At 41.1% G+C, this 20,168-nt stretch overlaps 1 protein-coding gene across 2 annotated transcripts in view; it reads right to left on the reverse strand.

The window, feature by feature from the left end:
* The window catches only part of FXR1 (FMR1 autosomal homolog 1), a 35,839-nt gene extending 17,230 nt beyond the window's left edge, over window positions 1–18,609 (reverse strand). For both annotated transcript variants that reach the window (XM_064165577.1, XM_064165576.1), the window contains exons 1-8: window positions 18,509–18,609; window positions 8,913–8,965; window positions 5,621–5,714; window positions 4,339–4,410; window positions 2,080–2,228; window positions 1,553–1,646; window positions 327–443; window positions 62–232 (exon numbers count right to left, since the gene is read on the reverse strand). In XM_064165577.1, coding sequence (XP_064021647.1) covers window positions 62–232; window positions 327–443; window positions 1,553–1,646; window positions 2,080–2,228; window positions 4,339–4,410; window positions 5,621–5,714; window positions 8,913–8,965; window positions 18,509–18,559 — 801 coding nt within the window. In that variant the 5' untranslated portion in view covers window positions 18,560–18,609. The remainder of the gene's footprint in view (window positions 1–61; window positions 233–326; window positions 444–1,552; window positions 1,647–2,079; window positions 2,229–4,338; window positions 4,411–5,620; window positions 5,715–8,912; window positions 8,966–18,508) is intronic.
* Between the last annotated feature and the right edge of the window lie 1,559 nt (window positions 18,610–20,168).

Genomic DNA, 20,168 nt, shown 5'->3' on the forward strand with positions numbered 1-20,168 from the left:
GCCACTCTGAAAGCAGGTAGAGTGAAACACTAATCAAATTCATATGAAGTTTGCCCCTTACCTCTCCATAGATTCTGAAAGTACCAGTATCCTCTTCAAGTTCAATGGCAGTAACTCCTGGGACCTTTCTGGCTTGTTGTATGTTGCTACCATGTGTTCCTATAGCAAGTCCCATTAAATCTTCTCTGACTACAAATTCCTCATGAAATGCTGCAGCAAGCTGTTTTGTGCACTGAAGGGAAAACAAAATAAGACTCATCCACATGCACACAATGTCATGTACAGTGATGTGCTCAGCTTCAGGCAGCAAGAAGTACATGGCTTACCTCTAAGTGTTTTGTAGCTTCCTCATTTCTCGACATAAGCATAAGCTTAGTACGAATGCTGCGCAGATGCATGTCACTCAGTATATTCACCCTCTTCACTGTTGCTTCGCTGGCAGACTACAGAAGAGAAAGAACATTAAGTTTAATTTTTAAAGCAAATCCACATTTAAAATATAAATCACAACTGAGTAAAACACATGATCTAAATTTCCAGAATGTAACTGTCCATTATTCTTCCTGAAACAAAACATGAGAAATTCAGCACCAGCTCTGCATGCTAACAATTTTCTGTTGCCTCTTACAACACATTTTATATTAAAGATTTTGTTGCAGGATATACAAAGTAACTCTTTCACTACACAGTCTCAAGTTGTGCCAGGGTAGGTATAGGCTGGACATTAGGAAGAAGTTCTTCACAGAGAGAGTGATTTCCCATTGGAATGGGTTGCCCAGGGAAGTGGTGGAGGCACCATCCCTGGAGGTCTTCAAGAAAAGACTGGATGAGGCACTTAGTGCCATGGTCTAGTTGATTGGATAGGGCAGGGTGATAGGTTGGACTGGATGATCTTGGAGGTCTCTTCCAACCTGGTTGACTCTATGATTCTATGTTCTCCAAATAAATTAAGTATTAGTCCACTATAGACATCTTTGCCACTCACTGTCTAAACAGCAGAACTAAGGAAATAAGGAAAGCAGTTCTGGAGAGTGAGGATCAAATGTATAATACTAAGTAAACAGAACTGTGAAGAAAAACTAATGCTGGGAAAAGTCAATGTAATAGAGAAAACTATCACAGAGGCATCAAAGTGAACAATGGCTACGGTGAACTGGTGCAATTCTTCACGTGGAAACCCAGCTTAGGTCAACAGGCAGTCTGTAACACAGTACTGGAGGGAAATCTACTGCTCAAGCAGTGTATGCTGGAGCTAGCTTTGAGGAAATCTGCACAGATCAGTGAAACAGCACTCAGTTATGGATGACAAAAATCAATGAGACTGAAAGCTGTTCCTAAATTAAAGCTATATGCAGTGCAGTACCTACGGCCCCTCCAAAGGTCTAACCCCGGAGTAGATTTAAATGCATCTACTTATATTAATTAAATCTCTCACAATTTGCAGAGTTTGACAAGTTAAACCACTTTCCACACAAATACACAAGCTGGCTATGTACTTCCCACAAATAACATACTGATCACTCATGCAGTGTTTACAAAAAGAGTAAGTTACCAGTATTATTAGTTGAGCAGTTTCAGCATGATAAAAAATGCGACATGCTCCCACAGCTTTCTTGAAATCTTTATGTGCATTTTCATTAGCACACCTAAGGAGACAAAATGATTGCTATTTCAATAAGCTGCATCAAAACAGAACATCTTCTATCATGATAAGGACATTTCAGAGTAGTTTATCAAAAGGACTGCTCAAAAACTGGAAAATTCCAATTCTCCTTAACACGGTTCTAGAGCTTGTTTCTGTGTGGCCTGTTATGTCCATGATGGTTATTTGGCAAGTCTCAGTACCGAGAGCCTGATGTGAATGCATGATCTGTACAAAGCTAAACCAAGAGCTGAAGCTCCCATATCAAAAACTTGTTTTTTTGGTCCTCACTCCAGTCAGCAGTTCCTAAACAAGCTACTGCAGCAGTCACCCACAAGCCACCCATGGACCTGTAAATTTGCCTTTAAAATCTCAGCCAAGTGGGGTTTTCCCCTTCAAATACAGTAAATGCCTTGAGAGTGTGCAGAGCTACTCACGCGTCTCTCAGATCTTCAGGAACATCTACTGTGCACTTGAAAAAGGTGTTCTTTTTGACAGTCTTGTTTTGATTCACAGGCCGGAGTCGCTCATAAGTGACAATTTCATTGTAAGTGGCATCACAAGCAGCATATTCAATGACATAAAACTATGGAAGAATTATTTTTTAAATGGTAGCTTCAGTAAGGAACAAAGGCATAGCAACAGTACCATCATCACCAAGAAGTCCAACACATGAATATACAGACTAAAAGATAAATCTGAGTTGGTATAATGCTACAGTTCTACACAGATCAGCCCAGAAGTACCCATCTGACACCTCAGTTAAGTCCTGGTACCACATCAATATCATTTCAGTACCCCACATCTTTGGTTGATCTTTCTCATGATCATCCCTCTTCAAATACCTACTTCAGTCCAACTTTCAAAGTTCACAATGTTTATTGGATCTCTAATTCTCTAAAAAATATCTAACAGAGAAGAAAACACAACTCATTCTTCACAGAATTATCTTCTCTGCAGTAGTTTAAAAACTGCAAAAGGCAAACTACCTACGAATCATGTAAGAGCAAAAGCAAAATGAAAAGAAAAAATTAAATCCAATCTTTTGGATACACATTACCCCATATTTAGGAATACAGAACTACTAAGAAGATTTAAGTTACTAATAATCTCCTCCTACACTATCAATAATCCACCCAACACATGCAAGTATAAAGAAGCTTTTGTGCACAGTATTCCTGAAGCTGGGCTTTCTGTTAGGGACACAGCCTCCTCCTATCCTCCCCTTCTACTTGGATGCTACTTAGGAGTGCACTTTCTTCTCCTCCGCCTCAAAATTAGCACCTGTTTTTGCCAACACACAATTTTCTCAAGTATCAGGAAACAGTAAAGCACTAAGTTTGTGATACATTTTTCTACATGTTGTTTTCCAATTTCATTAACAAGGTATCCTCCTAATCAAATAAAGCTGCTTTGGAACATATCACAGAAGTTTAATAATGAAAAATAATTATTAAATAGACAATTAAACAGAACTAACACCGTATGTTTAAAAAAAAAAATTCAACTCCTATAGTTAAAGACAGTTCTGAACAGAATCAGAACAATCACAAAACTATCATTAGACACATAGGGGGTCTGTGAATTTTAGTTATTTGGGGAAAAAAATGAATATGAAACCATGTTAAAGACTGGCCAATAGTTAAAGCTGAACTATGAGTTTTTTTGGGAGGGACAATTCCATAAAATAACTATACTTGACAACGCTGTATAAAGATACCAGGATGAAAAAAACCTTTTTTTTCTGAATAAAAATACTAAAACCTCCAAAATTAATGAAACTGGATATGAATTCAGAATTATTTTTTGTCTTTTATGACTTGTGTTTTAAGCAGCACAGCAAGGTAACAGAGTAAAATTCCAAATTTCTGTGACATTATTTCTATCAGTTTGTCATCTTTTTTTTCTTATTAAACTGTTCATCCATAAGGATTAAGATAAAGACTCCTCTTTGTTAACTGTCTACTACTTTGCTATCACTGAGCTCAACAGCAGTTTTTGTTAAGAGCTTTTTAAACAGTATCAGATATTGGACAATTCTATTCTCAACCCTCTTTCCTTTGGAATATACAGTAGAATAGTTTCAAAGCTAAATTTTCTTGCGGTCATTTCACAAAATAAAGCTTTAATGAAACTGCACCAAATGCTGACATAGCTACATACACTTAAGTGTCTGAATCTACAAATCCTTTTGCACCTGTAACTCTCAGGAGTCAACAGTAAAACACAAAAGTTGGCATAAGTAAAAAAGTAAACCAACCATCTTTCCACTGCACTTTGGAGAGGTACACAAAAGAGAACCCAAGGAACACATATGAATAGCTACAGCATGCTTAGCTTAATTTGTGGAGTTTAAACATCACCTTTAACCAGAGGGTAAATGAATCATGCTGCTTTACTGAATTTTTAGCACCAAGTTCAATACACAAAGCAGGTTTATTAGAAGTCCTGTCCTTGTGTGTGCATACACTCCTCTAAGCAAGTAACTATGAAAGGAGGTGACTTGCTCAGACACAAAAACATGATCCTCAGCTGTGTAATGCAGCATGGGTCATTCCAACGTGATCTCAACTTAGAACTCTATTTTATTGTTGTTTTGTATTGGTAGCACTTTAGCCATAGCTCTGTCATCACAAAGACTTTTCAGGTTTGCTTTATTTAACAACATTAAATCAGTAGCTTTTGAAATAATTTACCTCTCCCTTCATCATTCGAACTTTAGCCAGCCACCAGCCACAAGGTTCTTGGTCATTTGCTCTAGAATAAACCTGAAAGTGAAAGTGGTTAAGAAACACTGACAGCACTTGGAGATCCAATTCATTTGCCTGCAGGTGTAACAAAGAACACCCATCCCACCTTTTCTAATTTTCACTAAAATGGAACAGTATGCTACATGAAAGTCACTTTGGTATAAAAACCATGCAGGCACATGCTTCTTGAACAAATTAGTGTTATTTTGTACTACAAGGATTGCAAACAGATTTCCTCTCCTGATGATTCTTTGTTACCAATAATGCAATAATAATTTCTACAGGAAGACAAAACCTTGGCTTAATGCTTAGTCAGGGACAATTCCTCACTAAGTTCACACAGAAGAGACTCCCCAGTTAAGATATTTGCATCACCTCTGGCTTACTTGATACACCTAGGACTACTGAAGTGAACCAATTCAACATGTGACTATATCCCATATTTCACTATGGTTACCAAGTTAATGCAAGATTAGACATAGTGGATACTGATGAATTTTACTCCTTAGACACTTCTGGCAGGTCAAAGTCATATGCACACAGACTAAAGAACAGATTTTGCAATAGAACAAAAATTTCCACATTTAACCTCTAAAAAAATGCAGCAAACAGCATATATTTCAAATAAAGTAATACAAACCCCCAGCATCCATACTACTTTGTTTCTTAGATTACTAGCTAAAAACTTTACATGTATCCTAAAGAAACTCACTGATTTTAAGGACAAAAAGGTGAAAAGTAGAAGTAATTACTGTATTAGAAACACTGCAATGAGTTGGGAACAGAACATGTACCTTTTAATTTCCTGATTTAATACACCATTTCTAATTAATAGTGTTTCTCTGTAAAACACTGTAATTCACACAATTTCCTACCAGATTGTACCATGTATTTCATCTGAATTAAAATCCTTCTTATTGGAAGAGCTCTATTACCTCTTCATACCAAAAGGCTTCCAATAGTTACATTTCAGATCAAGAATGAAAACTACCCACTCTTGACTAACTCTGAAACATTCTCAGCTATTTTACAATTTACATTTTGAGAAAGTTTCATTGGGAGTTCTCTGAGAAAACTGAAAAGTCAGGGTTTCATGGAAAGCCTAATACATCCATTACTAGAGACAAGCTCCATTTTACATCTTCACTTTGGTCATGCGCTTGCAATCATCACTGCCTTGAACATACAATCAGTTATAGATGAGGAAAGTTCATTAGGATATACACACCTCCACTTCATCTCCTTCACCAATTTCTTTCTTGATATCAGGTGGTGGTGGTAATCTGACTTCATTAAAGGGTACCTGGCGCTCTGGTTGCCAACTGGAAGTTGAAGAGACATCACACATTATTTCTAGAATTTTCCTGTTACTTTTTTAGTTTAAGTATATAAGGAGCAAGTTTTAACTAACCAAGTCTGTTTCTTCAGCTAGAAAGCAAACCTTATAAGCAAAGCAACAAAATAATCCTGTCAAGACAAAAATAGGATCTGAGAGGAATTAACTGAGAATCTTACTTTTATCAGGTTCACTTAATGGCTTTCCTAAAAACACAATGAAATGAATCATCAGATGAAGTACTCAAATTTCTGTGGTTCAAGTTATAAAGCCTTTATAGATACAAGCTTATCTTTGCAGTCCACCACGGGATTATTCGTTTCTCACCTCACACTTAACATTTCAGTTGTTACCATCAATGTTTTGAGTGCTTCAGGAAAATCTAACTCTATTAACAAAACATTTCTACCTACAAACTTATTAACACTCCCTAACAAGCCCAACAAACAGATTCTGTTCAACGCATACCTCTGTATTTGCTTATCAATTATCACTATGCATGTAAAACTAGAATTTTATCTTCTTGTACAGAAAGGCTATTTATTTTACCATAGCTGGCTCTACAAAGAATTTTAGTTGTAGAAGAATATATTTTAGACACATTTTACTGAGACCACTGGAGCATTTCACATCCTCTGTGCTCTCCTCAAATTCCTTTTTCTTCTACACTGTGAATGTCACAGAAAGCCATCAGCTGCTTCTCATTCTTTCCATCAGAAACCAAATTGAAGACTCTACACAGGTTGAAAAGAACAGCAACCCATGCCCCCTCCCCCAATTAACTTAGAGTATCTGAGCAATTTTGAGGATACCTGTCAAAGCATTCCTATGCACATCATTTATGCCTACCTTCAAGTACAGACAGGATCCAGAATCAACTTGTAAAAATAAGGATTACTGCAAATAATTTGTTTTGCTGACTTATAATAACATGCAGAGAGAGCTGCTTAAGTGAGTAGAACAAGTTTCAGAGTTAGGAGCAAAGGGCACTCCTGTAACTTTCGGTAAGATTTTTGTTTTCTCTGAGGCAACAGCTTCAGCTCCAGTACCTCACTTAATAAAGACACAAAGTATCCACATCTTCACTCTAGCCATTATTATACACTTCATGGTGAAACTTCTGAAAACAAGACAATTACAAAGACTGTGTTTAGGTATTGTCTAATATACCTCTGGGAAAGTGGACAGAAGGCTCAGTTCTGAGAATACAAGGAATGAAAGTTTTGATGGCAAGAAGGCCAAAACTGATGCATCTCATTGGTGAAATATGAAACAATATGTTTTAAGAAATCATCTAACTGACTACCAATTTCCTACTAAGATGATCTGACAAAACTGATGCCTAACAGCCAGAAGGACTACCCCAAATACCTGGCACAAATTACAAAAAAGGGAGGTAGGTGCCTGCTTCTGATAATGAGTAAGTCTTTCATTCAATATGGCTGCTTCAAACTCGAAGAGGCTGATGTGACATTGCACTTCCACATTCAGTTTTTTGTCTTACAGAGTAATAAAAAATTCTCTGTTCATTCTTCACCTCCAAGAAAATGTCTCAAAAAAAAAATAAAGGACATCTCTCCAGAGATTAAGTATTGCTATGGCCACAAAATCCTCAGTAGTAGTCTGTGCTAATACACCAGTTCTGGGAACCTTACCATAGCTGTAAATGAAGACTGGTTAACACTAGCAGAAAATGCAAACTGACAACATAGAGCAATTTTAGGGGAGTAATGTTCTAACTTCATTAGTGCTCATCACTATCACAACTCAATGATGCACTTGGGACAAGGTGCTCTTGTCAGCTATGGTTCTACCAAAGTATTGTTTAATTTAACTTGGTAAAGAAGGTAGTAATTTATCACATTTATATCACCAACTAATTTGTCTAGAACTGTATATACACTTCCTGGTAAGACCTATTTTTGGTTTACAGAATACTCAACATATGCCTTAGGCCATTCTTTCTGGAACACGGCTACTGCTGCCAGACTTTCTGTAAAACACATGGAGTATACGGATGCTAAATACCAGAACTGTGTTTGCCAACAATTAGACCCCTGCTGGGAACCACAGGCGAGATCTCCTTCAGCTTGCTTCATTTCTGTCATCAAAGTATATGCCATGAAAGCAGAGTCTCCTACCTTCAAGAAAAGTAATACAGATGCTGAATAAGAAACTACAGATTTGCTGTATCACCTCAGACCACAGAATGAATCCCCTCTAAGATTAATTTTTACATGTGTATGTATGTAGATATCTATCTATCTAGGATTACATATCCAGGGCTATAAAAGACTGTTTATAAACACACTTTCACGCTCCCTCGTATTACCCAGCAATTTTTCCTTGAGGAAAGGCTCCAAGAATGATCTACATGTTGGTGCTGGCAGAGTTGAGTAATAATTTTCAGATCAAAAGCTGACACATTTTTAAGCTCTCCACCTACCAACTTGTAGGGAAACAAGGACGAGGATGTAACTCCCAGAGTATCGTAAATTAGTCCTGGAATCTCCCAGGTAATCCATGGTGTTAACAGTATGAATGCTGAACAAGGAGCATTCTTCTGTACTTTACGATCCTGTGGATTATCTGCAACGTGCTACTACAAGTCCCCAGTAGCACTGCTGTGTTTATATATTAAATACAGTGGGTCTTGTGGATAAGTCTCCCTTCAGATTTGTACTCTTTTCCACTAAAATTTAGTCAGGCTGGATATGTGTATTTATTTCCTTACTAGTTAAAAAAGAAAAAAAATCAATCAGGACAAGTCCATCTCTTTCTTGTTGGCTGAAAACACTAATGGTTTTTTCCCAAATTAGATAATAATTTATTTACTAGAATTACTTTGGTATTTTCCATATTTTTCTACTTCATCAGGCCTCTATCACTGATTACTGTTTTAATTAAATTTGGCTGTCACATCTATGGGCATCACTAAAGATAACAAAACTGTAAAACAACTGTGTAATCGATAAGCTGAATTCTGATACAGCTATGGAAGGTGGTGGTTCATGGAGACTGAACAGTACAATGAGTCTGTACTGCTAGAACTATATACCTACTTTCCTAATGACATCTGCTCTGTCTTAACGTCAAACCCAACTAAAACCACTATAATCACTAAACTGAAATAACAGGCTAATACTGGAATGATTTCCCCTTTTTCAGGAAATGAAGTACTTACTTGTTTTCAAATACAACTGTGAGTGAGTCCTCATGAACATCTTTGATAAATCCCTAAAACACAAACATTTGTTAGAAGAATGCAAATGAAATCAAAACAAGGCACCAACTTCAAGGCAGCCTGTAACAACAAGCCACCACCACTGCTACAGTGTCAGTTTAGGAGAGTTCCAAGACACGATCCCACTGTTCACATGAGGGTGCTGATATTCATAGGTGGCTATTCTAAGAAATACACTGCACAAGGATGTGTTTCAAATGACTGCTCGAACCAAACCAGCACATTTGCAACTGAGAAACCTCTATCAAAGTTGATTATTCTATCTACAGGCGTGTACAACTCTTTTACAGGAACAAAAGGACAGAGATATAGACCAAGGACAATTAATTTAACTCACAATATGATGTCAAATGGCCACACATAGCACTATTTACTTTATAGGTGTTCTCAAAACACAACTGAATCCCAGACAACCACCTCATAGAACATGATGAGAGCAAGTTTGGATAAAACTTGGCAATACAAGCTGCCATTGAACTACTTACAGTATCATCTTTCAAGTATCAAAATAGGGACTGTATGAAGCCAAATACTTCTAGGATCTCACAGGGAAAAAAATAGTAAAAAGGAGAGAGAATAGACTATTTCAGGTGGTTTTTGTGACACGCTGTTGTGATTTCAGGACTGAAGTGTAAAGGCCGCTTCCCTTTCTTTTGAAAAATGAAGGGCTTCTTTAGGGCAACTAATCATACCAAAACCCTAAAAGAACAACTTCATAGATACAGTTGTATTCAAGTATCCAAGCAGAAATAAAGCCCCACATCTATCTCTTAAGGAAGGCAGGTATATTGCATTTTAAAGAAGCAGATAAAACGGACAAGAAATACTTCTCAAACTACTCCTGTCTGATATCTGCCCAAGCAGAGAAGGTCAAGAAGAACTTGCAGTGTTAAAGGTGTAAGCAGTTGCATGTTAAAGAGAAGTTCCAGGAAATCTGCTGAATGGATTATACACACTTAAGAAACCACCAGCTGAGGAGGATGAAGAATCTATCAACTGTGCAAGGAGCAACCAGCCCACAGAGGTATTATGTGTCAGCTCAGGGAAGATAAATTTTGACACAGGAGATCCCTGAACATAATGAGGGACAGCAAAGGAGTCTACACTGACAGCTGGTTGCAAGGGACTACATAAACACATCTCCTTTTATCCAAACTCCTACTAGGGCAGTGCAATGAAGACATATACTCAAAACCTGCTATTCTGATTCCTAAACTTCATCCAAAACCATCTGGCAGCAGCAGACAAGACTGGTTCACATACAGGTAACCCTGCATAAAGCAGGTCACCAGAAATCACCTAATGAAATAAACTCTTTCAAAAGCCAGCCTGCCACTGCAAGGGAAGGAAAGCAAATCTCCTCCTTGGAAAGGCAAGCAACTGAAGCAGGTAACAAATACATCTGTAATAAGGAACCTTCCATGCCAAGGAAGTTTTCTGGACAGGTGATCTGAAGAGGAATACTAAAGTCACATCTGCTTAGAGACAAAAATAGCATGCAGAATTTTAGTGCCTGAAGTATTTGTTAGCTAACAATAGAGACAGAGCTGTACTTCTACTACCAGTGTTCCTTTAAACATGCCCCAGTACAGGGATGAACTGACACGCCTGAAGTGCAGGAGTTCTACTACAATTCAGTCAAACTATCCAGAGACTAAATAGTCAGATCACACGACTGCACCTCAAGTTCATGCAATCCAACATATGCTGAATGACAACTTATGAAGAAAAAGCAGTATTCAGAGAAAGAGATTTAACTCTCTACTATGGATAGCCACTTATCTGCATTCCAAGAGACTGTAATTCAAAATCAGCCTTCACCTCATTATGCTGCTTTAAGTCGTAGTTGAGCTTTCACAGTACTCAGCTAGGGGGTAGAATATATATATTTCATTCCTGAGGTCAGACTAAATTAGGTAAAGAAATGATTCTACAGACCCGAATTCAGTTATCTTTGTTAAACAACAGAACTTCAGGATCAACAGATTCAAAATCAGGTACCATGGCACACCTGAAAAGCATTCAGAACTCTGTTTTGCCAAGTTTAGAAAACCCTGAATCCACTGACTAGATGCAGGCTTCATTAGAGGCAAAAGAAGTAAAGAAAAGGAATCCCAACTGCATTGACATTCTAGGATTTCAAACAATTAGCAGTCCATTTCTAGGTAAAGTTGAGCTTTCTGTGGTTTATAGGTTTAAGATTCACAACTCATTTTCAAGCCAACATCCTGCTGAAAAGTAAGAAAGCTGAAGTGGAACAATAATGTAGAGATAGGACTAGCAGCAGACTAACAGCTGACACTGCACAAACGTCAGCTGCATAAACAGGAACACTGAACACTTATAATAAAATCAAAAGTGCAAATTCCAACAAAGAGTCTGTGCATTTTACAACACCATGAGGGTTTCAGGATCTCCTTCACACAAGGAAGTCTTTCAGTTCAAATTGTGCACACTCCCCTTACGAGAATGTAATGCAGACTCATGGCTAGCAGACATGTGCAGAAACTTGCTTGAAATTATCCCAAGAGCATTTTCAAACTGCTTTATCCATGGTATTTGTATATGAGAAAGACTCAAAATCAAATTAAAAAAAAAATCAGGTATGCACTTCAGGTCACAAATGGACATAGATAAAACATTAAGTAAAATGGTGTAGTTTTTCAGATGATTATACTGTTGTGAGGTCTGAAAAATGTCTCATCAGAGTCTGATTGCACAAACACAAGAGTAATGGTGAAGGAGCTGAAATCAGAAATCTCAATCTTCCTATTTCTACAGCTGTGGGGATGAAATCACATTTACAGTTAAGTGAAGCACAGGAACCTATGAGGTATTGTATGGTTCATTTGTGATATAACTAGAAATAATTAGAATTCAATGCAAGTTTTTAATACAGTTCTACAAGAAATTATTCAATTACTGTCAAGAAACATGCTAAAAGTATCATCGAAACATTTGCTGAAAGTAGAAATTCCTGAATGTTACTTTCCTACCTACAACTATGACCTTTACCATAGACTTTATCAGCTATCACAACTCCAAGATAAAACCTGAGAAATGGATTTCATACATGTCAGGATGAGATCTGCTGTCACTGAGTATTCCAAGAGCCTACAGATTGCTGCTTTTTTAAAAATAAGGGTTTACAAAAACCTGTGATATTAAGATATTTTGCAATACATCACAGTGCCTTTATGTTAAAAGTTGTAAAAAATCCTGCAAACTCACAAGGATTTCTTCAGAAAGGGTGTGATGAACACAGAACAGTAAATATCCTGGTTTTCAACTAAGAATTATGAAGTAGTTCTTTAACAGTGAAGTAACCTGTATTATAAATAGATTTGTACTCTAAGCTTGCCCTAGTCATGGCTGATACCAGATCAAAAACATTTTCTATTGAGTAATGATGCACCACCTTCACTTTTGCTCAAATGAACAAGGTATTCCATTACTGAAATTTAATTTAGCAGTGTGGACTAAGATAGGTAGTGCACATACCTAAGTGTGAAATGTTCCTTACATGACACTGCATGCATCCCTTTTCCAAACAGAGGTGATGAGACAGAGCTAAACAAGAGACCACCAAGCACACAATCAATAGATGTGATGGAATAGAAAACATACAGTAATGAACTGTATTGTAAGCAAGTATGCTTACAAATAACAGTCATCTGTTACTGTGGAGGGCAGGAAGGGAGGAAAAACTGATGTGATTTCATCTTGCCAGACCTCAGATTTGGACTGTCCAGATATTAGTGTCAGTCATTCAGTTTACACCGTCAGCTGGACCTCTGGAAGCCCATGTATGCCCTGCTTGCTGCAGCTTACGAGGCAGGCAGAAGACTTACTGTACTACAGGCTATTAATGTCCTGCTGGCTCCCCAGGCACTTTGGTTCAGACCTGTCTCTGCCACTCATTTGGCAGAGGCCAGGCTCCTAGCACTAGCACCTGTGAACTGGGGGTAATATCACTAGGACTCTAGTCTACACTTGTGATCAGAGATCTAGCCTATCTAACACAGAGCAAGCCCATGCTAAGTATGACCAAAAGGACAAAAAGCTATGAGTGCATCATTTGCCATCAGAATTACTACAGCTGAGTCTTCTTCATCTCATAACACACACACACACTCTTTCCCTTTTACCTGGGTTTTGCTCATGGATTTAGGATTAGGATCTGCTGATAACATAAACGGATCAAGACTTACTGATGTGCCCTTACAGTGAACTGTATGTCTCTGTATATATACACACATGCTACTTTTTTTTTTTAAGTCAAATCACAGGCAAAGTCACAAAATCTGTGTAACAGGCAGATGAAATTTAAGTTCCCTCTTCATCCTGCTTTCTTATTTGACTCTGTTAGACTGGTCCAATCTAAAAATGAGGTGCCATAGTTTAGCTACAAACACTCCTTCCAGGGATATTCACTGTTAGCCACACATACCTGCACACTAAAAACTATACTCAGATCACCTTACCACTGAACAAATTTCAAACAGTAAATATTATGGCATATGGTACCATGGACTGCTTCTGAACCAGTCACGTAAAGGTCAAGAAGCCTATATCCAATTACCAATCCTTTCACTCCCTTACAGAAGCAAGAACCATTAACATTTTTAACTAACATTCAGAGCAAACTTCATGCAATAAATAAATGAAATAATTATTACTAAGGCATGTGGTCCACGCTGATCCCCTAAAAAAAAAAATATATAAAGGAAAATAAAGCAAACACAGAAACCTATAAGTAATCAAACTACTGGACCAAAAAAAAAACCCTGAACTTCATGAAGTATTACTTTCATTAGAAGTGACTTATACAAGAAGCAGATGAAAGCAAGCAGATCTAGCTTGCTGCAAAACACACACATTACAAACAGGCATCAGGCAAGAATGAGATCCTAAACTGTAACATCAGTTTTATCAGCTGCAGCCTCGTCTGTGACATTACTCATCATTTTCTTTCACAATCCTAGTTATATGTAAATTCAAGAGTCCTTATGACAGTTATGCAAGAACATTAGCACTGAATCTCTTGGTTTAGGCTTATTCATTGAAGTCTAAAAGACTCACATGACTTACACTACTTTCTTCATACTCATATTCCCAAAGGGCAACATTTCTGAAAGACATGAACCCTCTGATGATTATGTGCATCAGCAATCAATAATTACTGCCTGTGGCATCACCCTTTTATCATCATAAAAGGGTCAAGCAAACGGCACAACAGCAATGACTACAGACACTTCTTGCCACAGCCTACACAACTTTACTATCTCTTGAACGTTGAGAATGTCTGAAATTTCTCACCCATTAGGGCTAGAGAAATGCTGACCACTACAAGACAGCTGAGATCTTTAAACAAAAGTCATTCCAGTCACCATGTTTCCTGGTACAGTAAGTGGGTATGAACAGCTGTGTAGGCCACACTCCTAATGACCATTTCCTATTTTAGTAACCATCAAGCTAAAAAAAAAAAAGCATTCAGAAGCAAGAGCGAGCTGCTTTCAAAGCTATTAATTAAACATGTTAAAACAAATTAAAATGTCACTATATTTTTAAGGGATACATAAATTTTGCCTCACACAAAATCACTCATCATGCTTTGATACTTAACACGTGGAGAAATGCTGTGTACTACTTTCTGATCACTTTTTCCCTTGGCAATATTTTAACTAGCCTCTACCTCCAGGCCTATGCCCACTCCTGCTAATCGGCACTTGGGTTAGTCCCATTACCAGATGAAAAGCAGGTCAAAAGAGAAGTCTGAGTTTCATTCTAGTTTACATTTTCATCTACTTCATATCTTTGCATGATGTAAACATCTACTCTAGAGAGAAAGAGTGCAAGGGCACAAAACACAAGAGACAGTTTTTCAGCACCTCTAAGTCTCAAAGAGGAAGAACACAATGGCTTTTTCACAGTTACTCATATGCCACCAAAGGATTCAAGATGAGGAAGTTGTCTGGTGTTCAATTTATGTACCTTGGGCTCATTTTATTGTAAGGCCCAACCTATTTTCTGTAAGCTGAGATGTGAACTCATGACTAATGTGCAGAACCAGGGCGCTGATTTGAATACAAGAGGGCACAAGCAGGCTGATGGACATACTGGATAAAACAGCAGCTTTCACCTTGCTCTTGCCTTCTTTTGCACAGACACCCTTCACAACTGGCAGGACCAGAGGCAAGGGGCACAAGCTGAAACATGGCAGTTTCTGTATGTAAGGAAGCTATTTATTTATTTTTGTTTTTACTGTAGGGTGTCAGAGCATTGAGCATAGGTTGTCCAGAGAGGCTGTGGAGTTTCCATCCTCAGAGACATTCAAAAGGCAACTCAACATGGCGCTGGGCAACTGGCTTTATACAGCCCTATTTGACTAGGGCTGTGGACCAGATGACCTCTCACAGTCTGCAAGGCTCAATCATCTGTGAATCTTAACGACACTGAGAATCATCTTCCTAAAAACACTGCAGTCAGGCCAGGATGAGGCTGGGAGAATCTGACTTTCACTGTCTTCAACCCACTTAAGATGCCAAAAATTACAGATATTTTACGACACTTTGTATGCAAAACGAAGTCTACTCAAATGTCCCAAACAGAAAAACCTGCAACCTAGCACTTACTTAGAAAGCAAAAACAGTCCTGCTCTCAGGAAGTCCTTGCCACACCTAATACATGCATACCCTTAACTAGTAGGGTTCCTCGATCATGTCCATTCTCCTCCCTGTTCCACAACATAAACCTCACCCTTTTTCAGAAGACCATGATCACTTGGAGCCCCATCAGAGACATCCGTTCTCAAAAGACAAAGGGTGCTCCATACTATAATATATGGCAAGACTTCTGAACTGTGAGGAGTAGCTAAAAACTGGCTCTGCTGTATATTGGTTAAGAATCTGGGATAAAATAAAGGTAAACGCTTCCCTATTCTCCACCTTGTATTACTTAAGGACAAAAAAAGGCAAAAATAAAGTTTGGAGATTAATAACCAAAAGTAAATTTTAAACATAGTATTTTTTTTACAGGTCAGAGCATAAAGAAGTTATTCTGGGCTGTCTACTGTAAGCACAGTTACTGTTCACGGACTGATATATCATGTAAGGTACTTTGACTTTTCATGTACTTTAATAAAGAATACCATTTTCCTTACTAATTTATAGGAATCATACTATGTGTATAAATACTTATTGCTAAAAATGAATTTTACTAAAATGAAGGACAATTATTACAGAAACAAGAGAATCTATAAAGAATATAGTGGACCATGGCCCTGTCCCTAATAACTACCAAAAACTCCACTCACCTAATTGTTCAGGTAATTATTTTGGTTTTTATCTCTGCTGGCATAGCAGGATTCTTCTCATTTCATTTACCAGAAGGTACACTGTGATAATGAATCTCAATTCAGACTATTCAGAGGCCAAACCTCAAATTTCATCCCACCCTACACATCAGAAAATTTCCCCCACCTTTTACACAGCGACAAGGGGCTGAGACAAGCCAATCCTACTCTCATCTTAGCAATGCTAATATTTATACTATCAGTGTGTAAAATACTTCCTAAATCACACTGATCTGCCTCTCTCCTTTGCTTCAGAAACTTTAATTTACCAGTAGCATTATTTAGTTCCAAAACACATGCATAACCTTGGCCTACCTCAATGATAAGACTCACAAAATGGAGTCACTGACACACATATTTCATTGCATTTAGATCACAAGAATAATCTTTTGAAATTGTGTTTCAGTTTGGGTTCTTTTTGGGGGAGAAGGAGTTCTGTGAAGGTTTTTGCCCTTCTTCATTAACAGTGAATTATTCTGAGCTGGGACTTCACCCACTATGGGTCCAATCACTCTAACCTGATTTCATCCACCATGAAGATGCCATCAATGAACTTAATCCTGATTTCCTTGATCTGAAAGCCATTAAAGCCATTTAAAAGTAAAACTTCTACTTTTGTTAGCCATTGTTGACAGGTCTAAAACATATGATGACACTAATCCAAGCCTGACAATTCTATCTGACTTAGGAGATGTCATTGCTGCAGATTTGAAATCAAGCTTCTTGAAATAAATTCTTCAGTCCAAGAATTCAGTACATCTCTTAATACTCCCATTAGTCTTATAACGCTCTTGAGCAGAAGGAATAACTATTATGGTTTAAAAAGGTGTCAGAGATCACAAGACAGGAAATAGAAAGCTAAGGAGAACATCTCCAAATTCTAGGCTTCCTAATGGGCATGAGAAAAGGAAAAATAATATTTAAGAGTATGCCATTCTAACTACAGATGATTCTGATGTTTCTGTGGCATTTCAAGTTCAACTAAAAAGGCCTCTCAGTTCCAAAATTTGTTTAATAATTTTGGTAAATAATTTAAGAGGCTTACCTAGCAAGGGGATATAGCTTACACCATTACATTCTTTCCTTATAAGAGCATGTCCTATTAGTCTCTTTCAATAGCCAGCTAGCTGAAAAGAACTAGTCCTGAAGTAACTTGGTTATGGGCCTTTAAACACCAACTGCCTTTACATATCATACAATTACCACACGACTTCCAAGCCAATCTCACAGCTGCACAGAAGAAATTCAAGGGGGAAGGAGAGCTCCACACCCCCCCGTGTAATGTTGCATGTGCAGTACTGCACTGCATGTGGTTAGGCACAATAGCTACAGATAATTCTGAGATTATTAAATAATCCTAGAACATAGCTATGCTGTGTGCAGACAATACTGGCTGGAATCAGCCCTCCTGGAAAGGACGACAGAAGGCTCTTGCCATAAAAAGTGCTGGGATTCTTAAACATCTGAAGCCAGGCTTAGAGGAAAATGACTGACAGGCAACAGCTGAGAGTATTTTGCATTGATCCTGTAACATCCTGCCATTCCAGGAAGGCTGATGGTGAAGAAAGCTTTCTGATGACACAAATAAACTCGAAATCTTTAAAGAATTATTTGAAATATTTAAAAATCATTCTTTTCAGCTCGGTTCACCCCATCCCACCCAAAGGCCCTACTTCTTCCAAAAATATCCTCCCCACGCCCACCCGCCCTTTCCAAAATGAAGCCCAAGGAAATGCCCGTACTGTGCATCTGCTCCCCCCGGCCCTGCCAGCGCTCTCCCTTCCCGACACACTAACCTCCCTTGAGAGCAACCCGGCTCGTCACCACCTTCCCCAGCCACTGCTACCTCAGCCACTGCCGCCCCGCTCCATCCCCGCCGCCCCACGACCTCCTGCCCAGCAGCCATTCACCCCCGAGCCCCTCCCCGCTAGCCATCCCCCGACCCCCGACCCCCTCCCCACTGCAGCCCCCCCTCCACCACCGCCTCCACCACACCCAGACACCTTCCCTCAACGCCCTTCCCCCCTCACCTTCCCCTCCTCCGCGGCCCGGCGGAGGGGCTTCCCCCCACGGCCCCCAGCGCCCACCCAGCTCCGAACAAGCGCGGAAGCCGCCGGGCGGCCCCCTTCCGCGCTGCCCCCACCACGACGGCTCCGCCGCCACACGCTCCCCGCGCCGGTACCTTGTAGAAGGCCCCGTTAGAGCCGCGCACTTCCACCGTCAGCTCCTCCATGTTGAGCGCGCAAAGGACGCCGGGACGTGCTTCTAGAAACTGTCACCACGGGGGGGAGCGCTGGCGGCTCCCCTCCCCCTGCCCCCCGCGCCGCCGCCGCTGCCCCGCCCCGCCCCTCCTTCGCCTGCCCTGGCTCTGCCCACGCCGTGGGCGCGGAGGCGATCGCAGCCTGCTGCCTCCGCTTTGCCTGTGTGAAGGGCTGGCAGCCGCTGCCGTCTCCCGGCCGCGGCCCGCGGGAGTGGGAGCGGTCCGGCTGCGGCGCGGCCCGCTGGCGTCGGCGGCCCGAGGGGGGTCTGCGGCACCCGTCCTGCCTCCTGGAGGCGCAGGTGGCCCGGCAGCCCCGGTCTGGCCCGAGGGGGGTCTGCGGCACCCGTCCTGCCTCCTGGAGGCGCAGGTGGCCCGGCAGCCCCGGTCTGGCCCGAGGGGGGTCTGCGGCACCCGTCCTGCCTCCTGGAGGCGCAGGTGGCCCGGCAGCCCCGGTCTGGCCCGAGGGGGGTCTGCGGCACCCGTGCTCCCGCCTGGAGGCGCAGGCGGCCCGGCAGCCCCGGTCTGGCCCGAGGGGGGTCTGCGGCACCCGTGCTCCCGCCTGGAGGCGCAGGTGGCCCGGCAGCCCCGGTCTGGCCCGAGGGGGGTCTGCGGTACCCGTGCTCCCGCCTGGAGGCGCAGGCGGCCCGGCAGCCCCGGTCTGGCCCGAGAGGGGTCTGCGTTACCCGTGCTCCCGCCTGGAGGCGCAGGTGGCCCGGCAGCCCCGGTCTGGCCCGAGGGGGGTCTGCGGTACCCGTGCTCCCGCCTGGAGGCGCAGGTGGCCCGGCAGCCCCGGTCTGGCCCCGCGGGAGCGGGTGCCGCGGAGTAACGGAGGGAGCGGCGGCGCTGGCGCTGGCGGCCGCAGTCAGCGCTGCAGGGAAAATGCGGCGTTTGGTTGTTTTAAAAACTAAACCCAAAAGGCCGCGCCTTAGGGGACACCTTCCGCTACCGAGCCGCCGCAGGAGGCCTGGCTCTCCGCCCGCCGCAAGCAAGATGGTGTCCGTCATCCACTCCTGCTCCCTGCTTTCATCGCGTTCCCTGTGCTCGGCTCTTTGTCCCTGCCGCTGCTGGGGCCTGGCCTGGGGGGCGCCTCCTGCGCTTGGTCCCCCTCCTCCGGGGCTCGGCCTCCGCGGGGGGTACCGGGGGCCCTGACGTGCAGCGGGCAGGCTGGCTGGCTGCAAGTTGCGCTCTTTTTCACGTAGACGAAAAAATAATGCAAATTGTAAAATGACTTTGCTGTTTGATAGTGACCCTCACCACACAACCAGACCTGTATTGCGATGAGCTCAGTGCTCACATAAGCTTAGTCATGCAGAGCTTGATGAAAGGGCTGTGCCTTTGCCAAACGCCTATTTTTTTTGGCAATAGCTTTCAAGATCAGTAACTCTTCACATGTTCTTTGTTTTCCTGTTAGATGTTAGCCCCAAATGAAGAGGAGTACACGATGGCATTTTACTTATCAGATGTTTTCATTTTTAGTTTTCCTGTGATCATCTCCCACTGCAGATTTTTTTGCCCTGTCTGCCAGAGGGATAAAGATTTCAGGCAATAACAAACCTCTAAGTTTTGAGAAAGCTGGTCACAG

Source organism: Pogoniulus pusillus, chromosome 26 (genome assembly GCF_015220805.1).
Source record: "Pogoniulus pusillus isolate bPogPus1 chromosome 26, bPogPus1.pri, whole genome shotgun sequence".
NCBI classification, from domain to species: domain Eukaryota; kingdom Metazoa; phylum Chordata; class Aves; order Piciformes; family Lybiidae; genus Pogoniulus; species Pogoniulus pusillus.